General features: G+C 40.4%; 1 protein-coding gene across 6 annotated transcripts in view; it reads left to right on the forward strand.

Annotated features, from left to right (window-relative positions):
- Vps8 (VPS8 subunit of CORVET complex) overlaps positions 1-10,314 on the forward strand; it is a 359,227-nt gene that overhangs the window by 235,597 nt on the left and 113,316 nt on the right. For all 6 annotated transcript variants that reach the window (XM_008831321.3, XM_008831320.3, XM_029562651.1 and 3 more), the window contains 2 exons: positions 4,389-4,470; positions 4,920-5,002. In XM_008831321.3, the coding sequence (XP_008829543.1) occupies positions 4,389-4,470; positions 4,920-5,002 (165 nt within the window). The remainder of the gene's footprint in view (positions 1-4,388; positions 4,471-4,919; positions 5,003-10,314) is intronic.

The following is a 10,314-nucleotide window of genomic DNA, read 5'->3' on the forward strand; positions in this document are numbered from 1 at the left end:
TGTCAGGGAAGATTTTTCTGTTCCCCTTCAACTAAGATAGTTTTGCTAGGTAAAGTAATCTGGGTTGGCATCTATAATTATCTAGCACTGGGAATACTTTGGTCCAGGCTCTTCTGGCTTTCATAGTTTGCATTGAAAAGTCAGCTGTGATCCTAATTGGTTTTCCTTTATTTATGACTTGTTGTTTCTCTCTTGCAGCTTTCAGTATTGTCTCTTTATTTTGTATGTTTAGTGTTTTTACTATGTTGTTCCATGGAGAGGTTCTTTTCTGGTCCTGTCTTTTGGTGTTTTATATGCTTCTTGTATTTGTATGGGCATGTCTTTCTTTAAGTTTGGGAAATTTTCTTCCACAAGATCTTCTGTTGAAGATCTGGTCCCTGCCATTGTCTTGGGATTCTTCTCCTTCCTGTATGCCCAAGTATTCTCCAATATTTCTCTTTCCTGAATTCATTCAGAAGTTTATCCTTATTTTCCTTCAGTTCTTTGATTTCTTCTTTGTGTGTTCTTTAAATTCACTGAATTCTTTTATTATGTTTATAATTGTTCTTTTGAGTTCCATGTCCTGTGCTATCTCTAGGGAGCTCTCATTGTACTCCTCTAGAGGACTGTTGGTACTTGGTGAGGATATATTATTTTGGTTTTTGTGTTATTATTTTTTCTTTTTGACATGTGAATTTCTTTTGTAATTTCTGATTCTTGTGTGAGACTCAAGCCTTCAAGTTTAGGTCTGCTTCTTTTTGTGAACTTTATGTGTCTTTATGGTTTCCTTTTTGGCCATGAAAGGCCGGTTCTTCTAAGGTTCCTATTCTCTCTTTTGATTTTTATATTGGAGTGGCCAGATTACTTTTGTCTTCAGGAGTTCGCACAGAGGCCCAAATCAGATGAGGATCAGATGCTCTCAGGCTTTCCCCTACAGTCAGGATATCTCCAGGATAGATTTTGGCCTTAGGAATTAGGGGGTTGGACTGGCCTGGGAGCTGGGCCCAGGAGAAATGCTGATCTAGGGCAGCTGTTGGCCATGCCACCCAGAGATGCAAAGGAAGATGGGGGCGGAAGCTGGCCCCAAGGGCCCCTGGGGACTGCACTAAGGAGCTGGGTTGGTCTGGATGCAAAGGACCAGGAAGAGGAAAGGTCAGCCCTGGTGTCCAGGAAAGAGGCTGGGGGGTCATGCAGACCCAGAGAAGCAGGAGGAGGTGAGGGCGGGGCCATGCCCAGAAGCAGTGCTCCTGGAGACCTGTGAAGGAACTGAGTTGTTCTGGATGCAAAGGATCAGGAAGAAGCAGTGATGGCTCCCCAGGTGTCTGGGGCGCCAAGACAAGGAATAGGACAGGACCCAGGCCAGGAGGAGAGACTGGAGGGGGAGATGGGAGGGTGAGTGAGGCTGGGGAGTCAAGACTTGGAGGGCTCTATCCACTTTCCCAGGAGAGAGAAGCCTGCTGGTTGGAGAGAGCTCTTTGAGAATTTTATAGACTATTTTGATCATATTCAGACCCTCTCCCCTATCTCTACCCCTACTTTTCTACCCCTTCCCCAACTTTCATGTCTTCTATTGTTTTTTCTAAAGGCCTATCCAGTCTAATTTGTGTTCCCCAAATGCTCTTGGGTGTGAGTCCATCCCCTGGAGTTTGGTCAACTTACCTGGTGTCATACTCTTAAAGAAAGTTAACTCTTCCTCTCTCAACAGCTATCAATTGTTAATAGTTCCTCAGTAGGGCTGGGGCTCACTTCTACCATTTATGCTGGATTTTTGTCTGGCTTGGACCTACACGGGTCTTGTGCATGCTCTCACAAGTGCTGTGGGTTCATATGTGCAACTGCCCTGTGGTGTCCAGAGACACGATTTCCTTGTACATCTACCACCTCTGACTCTTACAGTCTTTCCCCTCTTCCAGAATGATTCCTGAGCCTTGGGAGGAAGGGTGCAATGTAGGTGTCCCATTTAGGACTGAGGTCTCTGAAGTCTTATTCTCTGCATGTTAGAAGACAGCAATTTCAAAATAGCAATTTACATATGGTCAAAGAACTCAAAGAGGATATGCATAAATTCCAGAATGAAGACCATGAAAGCACAGTTGAATGGAAAAAAAAACTAAGACATGAAAATAGAATTTAATAAAGAACCACAATTTCTGAAGAAAAGCCAAACTGAAATAAAACTTGAAGTGAGGAACTCAGTCAGTGAAATAAAACTCGGTGGAAAGCCTTATCAGTAGAATGGATCAAGTAGAAGAGAGAATATCAAGTCTTAAAGACAAGTTAGTGGAATTGTATCACACAGAGAAATTGTTAAATCTAAGAACCCAAGAAAGGAACATGCAGGAACACAGGGACACTATAAAAAGACCAAACCTACAAATCATAGGTGTAGAAGGAGCAGAAACCTCCCAAATCTAAGGAAAGAAATGCCTCTGGAGGTGCAAAAGGTATACAGAATACCAAATAGGACCAGAAAATCAATTGCCATATCACATAATAATCAAAACTCTAAATGTATACAACCAAGAAAAGATGGAAACCTGTAAGAAAACAGACCAAATCACAGATAAAGGCAGATCATCAAAGAAGCACCTGACTTTTCAGTGGAGTTGTTGAAAGCCAGAAGGGCCTGGGCTAATGTTCTCCAAATTCTTAAAGACCACAGGTCCCAGCCAAGGCTGCTATACCCAGCAAAACTATCAGTTGTTATCAAAGGAGAAAGAAAACCTTTCCATGATAAAATTAAAGGAATTTATGACTAGTAAGCCAGCCCTACAGAGGATACTCACTGGATGGAATACTGCAGTCTAAAGAGACGGTTAATCACATCCAAGAGATCACAGGAAATAAATAATTCCAGAATATTTAATTATTAATTATTAATCAAAACAGAATTTAATACAATTGTTTTGATTGTATTCATCTTCCTTCCCCATCTCTTTCCAGATCACACCTACCTCCCTACCCACCCAACTTTGTGTCTTCTTTTTTCTTTATGCCCATCCAGTCCAATTTGTGTCACCCAAATACTCTGGTGTGGGTCCATAGCCTTCAGCATGGTCATCCACTGGTAGGCCACCCTATTAAAAAAAACTGATTCTCCTTCTCTGAGCAGCCATCCATTGTTAATAGCTCCTCAGCTAGAGGTGGGACTTCCTACCCACCTCCCCACTCCATGGTGGGATTTTGTCTGACTTGAACTTGTGCAACTCTTGTGTGTGCTGTTATAATCACGGTGTGTTCATATGTGCAGCTGCTCTGTTATGTCAGGAAAACAATTTTATTATAGTCATCCACCACCTCTTGGTCTTCAGTCTTTTCATCCCCTTTTCTTCCACGATCCCTGAGCACTGGGAGGAAAAGTGTAATATAGATGTGTGTAGGGTTGAGTACTCTATCTGTAGTGTCTTATTCTCTGTAGGTTTCTGAAGATTTATTTTTATTGGTTTTTTTTAACTCTGTGTATGGGTGTGTGTGCGCATGTGTCTGCATGTGCATGCACGCCGGTGAATATGGCAGTGCCCCATGGAGGCCAGAGGCAACAGATCCCCTGGAACTGGAGTTACAGGCTGTTTTGAGCCCCCTGACATGGGTACAGTGAACCCAGCTCAGATCCTTTGCAAGAGCAGTATGTGCTATTAACTGCTATCTCTCCAGAATCTGAATTTAGTTCATCTCAGCCTCTGCCTCCTGATATATAATGACTTAGGAAATACAACCTATTTAAAAAAAAATATTTTGTTTATTATTTTTATTTTATGTGTATGAGTGTTTTGGCTGAATGTATGTAAGTGTACCTGTGTGGTACATACAGTGCCCTAGGAGGTCAGAAGAAGGTGTCAGCTCCCCTGGGACTGGAGTTACAAACGACTATTAGCCACCATGCAGCATGGTCATCCACTGGTAGGTCAGTGCTAGGAACTGAACCCTGGACTTCTGAAGAGCTGCCAGTGCTCTTATCCACGGAGCCATTTCTCCAGCCTCCAACCAAATTCTTGATATAGGAAAAAATCTTTGGATAGCTGTTAGCCATTTATCTTGCTTGACAATATTGAATAAAAATGGAGCTATGGGGGTTGTGTGTTCCTTTTGTGGTACATGAAGGTATGCAGAATTTGTGAGTGATACACATTTATCACTAGATAAGAACCTATGAAGCTTTCTCTGTCTGTCTGAACCTTCACTTTTCAGAGATACATAACATGATAATTCTGTATCTTCTTATGTTTCCCAAGACTCCATGAAACATGACTTCTCTAGCTGTGGTCACTGCTTTTTATTGTCTTTTCCCAGCCACACACTTCTTTTCTTTGTCTGACTGTTACTAGCAAATATACATGACACATGTATTTCAACTTATGAAGTACTATGCTAATCCTCTGGTTTTCCTTCGGTTTCCTCTGATGTCATAGGCACTCTGGTTTCCATTGTTGGAGGCAATGATGGCCCCACAGAAGCTGTCCAGTTCAGCTGCACCTCATCCCCACTGTGAAGGTAAATCATCATAACCACTTTGACTAGGCCACCTATCCCACCAATCCAGTTCTGTCTGCAGGGTCTGCCATTATATCTTTTCCCAGTGTCATGGTCTTATTATTTTCCTAATAAAACTCTGTTGTACTATTGATCTTTTCTTGTCCATTTCTTGCCATGTGCCCCTTAGATAATTTATCTCAAAAATTTATAGTTTTTGTAATTAATCAACAATTAATTTTAAGATATCAAATTGGCCTTGGTCAACTCTAAGAATCTATGTAAGTCTACTATTTTCCCCTAACTTAAAAGAAAAACTCTTGCTTGGGATGCAGAGGCAGGCGGATCTCTGTGAGTTCAAGGCCAGCCTGGTCTACATAATCAGTTCCAGACCAGCTGGGGCTACAGGGAGACCCTGTCTCAAGAAAAACTCTTAAACTAACCTCAATATTAACATTTTGTTCCAACAGCCCTGAAATCTTTGACCATGCAGGTTCTAAACAGCATGGCAGCGTTCATTGCCCTTCCAGCAATCTTGCAAAGGATCTTGCAGGTAAGCTCACAGGAGCAGGGGAGGCTAAATACTGATTGATTTCAACTATTTTACCAGTAAATTGGTTTGGTTTAAATGAGTCTGAAGCTTAAAACAACTAAGTTTTGGTATTATTTAAATTTCTAACTAACCTTGAATCAACCTTGAATCTTGTAACCCATTGCTATGGTCTTACCTGACAAATGCTGGTGACCTTAAGTTAGGGTGTACAGTCTTCAGAGGCCCAATCCTTCATGTCGGTGTTCCCACTGGGAGACGATGATCATTTATTTCCAGCTGATCATACTTTTTAGATTTAAAAAAAAGGTTCTATAAAAATAGACATTGGTATTCTAAATAATTCATTGTTATTTAGGTTTTTAAGCTCATTCTAGGAATATTTCTATGTTCAAGACTTATCCCCAAGTCTAAATTCTAGCAAACTTTTTGTCTAGAGTTACTGTAGGAAGAAACTTCCTAACCTCATCAAAAGGAGAACACTAAAAATATTCTAACACTAAAATTCCTAAGCTTTAAAAAAACTTCTGAACCTTCTTGGGAAAACAGCAGAAATTATACTTAGACTCCATCTTTCTTCATTCCCTTTATGCGTAATAGTGGCCTACACCCACAGAATGAAATAGTAATGTGATGCCACCCCTCAAAAATGTTCCTATCAGCTCTCTTTTTAAGATTCCTCAAGTACCACTTTCCATGTGCTCTGAGTCTTCTGGGCTATTACTGATAAAGACTGCTACATGTAGGTTCTGTTGCCACAGCATACTCTGTCCTTAAGAACTTAGGTTTAGGACTCAAGACATGGCTCAGTGGTAGTGCACTTACCTACTAGTATTTGTGAGACCCTAGGTTCATTCCCAGTACTAAAGAAAAAAAAAGTTTATACATATTATGTCATTTAATCATTTGCAAGTACCATATATTGAAGAATTCTTAAGTAGACTATTAACATACATTTAATTTTTTTAATTATTTTTATTTTATGTGTATGAGTGTTTTACCTGCATGTATAGAAGTGTACCACATGCCTGTAGTGCCCACAGAGGCCAGAAGAGGGTGTCAAATCCCCTGGACCTGGAATTACAGGTGGTTGTTATCCACCATGTGGGTACTGGGTGTTGAATCTGGGTTCTCTGGAAGAACAGGAAGTGCTCTTAACTACAGGGCCATCTCTCCAGCCCTAATACACATTTTAAAATACACTAATCACAGGTTTTTAATCATATATAAAGTAATATCTGTCTAAGACAGGAACTTTTAAATTTATTTTTTATTTTATTTTATGTGTATAAGTGTATTGTCTGCATGTATGTAAGTGCACCCGTGTGGTGCAATGCCCACAGAGGTCAGAAGACAAACAGTTGTTATCCATCATGTTGGTGCTGGGAATTGAATCTGGGTCCTCTGCAAAAGCAGCCAGTGCCTTAAACCACTGAACCATCTCTCTAGCACCAAGACAGGAATATTTTACCAAGTCATAGAAGAAATGAAATTCTAAATCTAAAAGTAGGTTCTGTTTTGGTGTGTACATTTTGCTTTATGGTGAGCTTTAGCCACAAATTATGGTTACAAATTGTAATAAAATTATGCCTTTCCCTTTGCACAGCATCATGTAATTTAAAAAAATATATATTTTAAGACTGACATCTTTGAAACCTTTCAATATTTGAAAATCTCCAGTTTGAATTATAGTGGGATTCAATATAATGGTTCTACTTTCATCAGTAATTAACTCCTCACTCATCAGAAAGGTCTGCTGCTCCTTAGACTTTTTGTGTGTGTATTTTCATGTACTCTAATAACTTTACCCCAATATGTATGTTTTTGAATATGGTGTATGTGCATGTATGGTGTGCACATGTGTATTTGTGGGTGCATGCACACTCTTGTAGAAGTTAGAGAAGGAGTTTGGATTTTTCTTTTTAATTTATTTTTATTTTCTGTGGATGAACACAACCTTAAAGAAAACTGACTCTCCCTCTCCCATCAGCTGTCAGTTGCCAAGAATTCCTCAGCTAGAACTGGGGCTTCTTACCCAATTCCCCAACTCCATGCTGGGATTTCTGTCTACCTTGAGTTCAAGTAGGTATTTTGCATGCTGTCATAATTACTTTGAGTTCATACGAGTAACTGCCCAGCTTTCTGTTTTCCTGTAGTCATCTACCACCTCTAGCTCTTACAATCTTTCTGCCCTCTCTTCCGCAATGATCCCTGAGCCTTGGGAGGAGAGGGTATGATATAGGTAGCCCATTTAGGACTGAGAAATCCACAGTCTTTATTCTTCACACATTGACCAGTTGTGGGTTTCTGTGTTAATCACCATCTGCTGCATGAGGAAGCTGCTCTGGTGAGAGTTGAGAGATGCATTAATATATGGATATAACAGCCATTTAGCAGAATAATAGTAGTAGGTTCTCCCATATGACCTGTCTAGCCACAGATTCTTAGGCCTGATATCAGTGTCAAATACTGGCTTTATCATGTGAGGCAAGCCTTAATTCAATCAGAAAGTGGTTGGCTACTCACATAATTTTTGTGCTACTGGTATACAGTGGGCATATCTTGCCAGGCCAGTTATTATTGTAGCTCACAGGACTCACAGATGGGTAGGGTTGGTGATTACTTTTCCAGTAGCATGCATAGCACCTTCCAGCACTATAAAAGCAAGTCAGTAGAGATGACACTTCAAGGTCGGGTAACAGCTTCATTTCTCCTTGTTTGTTCTGTGGCTCACATTTATAGTGTCTTTAGCAATAGGGTCAGGATCTTGTAGTAACCAAGAGCAATGGCAGTGGCCAGTATTGTTTGAGAGTCTGTGGGACCTCTAGTCAACAATTTTAAAAGAGGGAGTCCATTCCTAGCATTGGGCTTTTTATTTGCTAGCCTGTGGTATCTGATAGGGGCACTGTCCCCATTATAAGAAAGCTCCATTTATTCTCTTTTCATAATGTATATACTTTAAGTAGCTCTATACTAGTAGGTTTCCATATGACTTTTCCTAAAGGCTTTTAGTGTCATCCCTCCCTTTAATCCCTCTTGTGCCCTGCCTTCCCATTCCCCACCCCACTCTTTCTACTCTGTTATTCCCCTTTCTCCCTTTATATCATTGTATTCTATCTTCCCTCCCATGAAGTCCCCTCCCATGGCCCCTTACTAATTTCCTGGCCTCTGGATTTTTCCAGTAAAAACATATATATCTAAAGCTACATTCCACTTATGAGAGAGAACATGCAACATTTAGATAATACACTGGAACTTATAGGCACAGGAAAGGACTGTCTGAACAGGACTCCTATAGCACAGGGGTTAAGTCCAACAATTGACAGATGGGACCTCATGAAACTAAAAAGCTTCTGTATAGGGAGGGACGCCATCATTGGGGTGAAAAGGCAACCTAAAGAATGGGAAAAAATCTTTACCAGGCATACCTCTAACCAAAGGTTAATATCTAGAATATACAACAAACTCAAAAATCTAAACATTTAAAAAAAAACCTAATTAAAAATTGGAGCAAGAAACTAAACAGTCTCAAAAGATGAAACACAAATGACTAAGAAATACTTGAAAATGTGTTCAACGGGTAGGCTACGGCTGAGATCCTAGCAGACAGCCTGAGAGGGTGGGTTTCATCCTCCATTGGTGTCGTGGCTCTGATCTCCGCAGACTGTCAGAGAATGCCGAGTTCTGACCTCCCTCTGGAAGAGGGCCTGAGAACACAGGGGACTGCCTGAGAGCCCCCATCCTGCCTCCACGTAGTGGCGAGCTTCCCTAATTGCACCATACCCATCCCTCTACCTGGGATTTTGTGAGGCTCCTCCCCAGGTCCCAGGGCACATCTGGCTTTGGTAGGCTAAGGCTGAGATCCTAGCAGACAGCCTGAGAGGGTGGGTTTCAACCTCCATCAGTGTAGTGGCTCTGATCTCAGCAGACCACCAGAGAGTACTGAGTTCTGGCCTCCCTCATGCGGTGAAAGAAGCCTGAGTGTACCTGACTGGAACCTGAATTGGGCTTCTGTGGGTACACCTGATTAGGTGATCTGAAGGCATCAGTTCCCTCCAAATTAAACCTGAGGGAACATGAACCCTGTACCAACCAGCTTTACATAACCAATAAAGAAAGGATCTAGGCACCCGGATAATACAAACAGAAGCATACTTCAACTTAATTCTCATATCACGATCATAAACAACAAAAGAAATTCACATGCCAAAACCACAATGAAAGATTAATAAAACGGAAAGCCAAAACACTGTCCCCACCAAACTCTACCAGTCCTATAGAAGAGTTCTACAAGAAGAACCCCCTAGAGGTAACCCAAGACACTGAATTTAAAAGAACAATCATAAATATGATGAAGGAATTCAACGAATTTAAAGAACAAACAAACAAACAAACAAAAAAAAACAAATCAAAGAACTAAAAGAAGATAGGGATAAAGTTCTGAATGAATTCACAAAAGAGATAGAAATATTGAAGAAAACTCTGGCAGAAATAAAGAAGAAAGTGAAAAACTCAGTAAACCAACTTGAAACAACAGGGGAAAGCCTCACCACTAGAATGAATGAGATGGAAAACAGAATATCAACCCTGGAGGATAAAGGTGAACAATTGGACTGCTCAAGCAAAGATTATGGAAAATTTAAGAAAAACACAGGAATGGAATATGCAAGAGATGTGGGACACCATGAAAAGACCAACTCTACGGATCATAGCAGTAGAGGAAGGAGAAGAATTTCAGGTTATGGTATTGACCAAATCTTAAACAGGATTGTTGAAGAGAATTTCCCAAAATTAAGGAAAGACATCTCCATACAAATACAGGAAGTACATAGACCACCAAATAGACAGGATCAGAAAAGAAACTCCCCACGACATATCATAGTAAAAACACTAAATGTACAGAACAAAGAGAGAATACTGAAGGCAGAAAAAGAAAAACAATAAGTCACATACAAAGGAAAGACCATCAGAATTACAGCTGACTTATCAATGCAAACTATGAAAGCCAGAAGAGTCTGGACCAAGGTATTTCCAGTTCTACATGACAATAGATGCCAGCCCAGAATACTTTATGCATCAAAAATATCCATTATAGTTGAGGAGGGAAGAAAAATATTCCATGACACAAATAGCCTGAAAGAATACATGTCCATAAAACCAGCCCTTCAAAGAATAATTGAAGCAATACAGAGAGCAGAGAGAGAAACAACTATACCCCAGGGGCAACAAAAGAAAATGAATAAAGGTATAATCTAGGAAACACAAAATTACACAGGGAATACAAACAGCAATCAAAATGACAGCAACCAATACAT

Source organism: Nannospalax galili, unplaced genomic scaffold, assembly GCF_000622305.1.
Source record: "Nannospalax galili isolate Female #2095 unplaced genomic scaffold, S.galili_v1.0 scaffold315, whole genome shotgun sequence".
Taxonomy (NCBI): Eukaryota; Metazoa; Chordata; class Mammalia; order Rodentia; family Spalacidae; genus Nannospalax; species Nannospalax galili.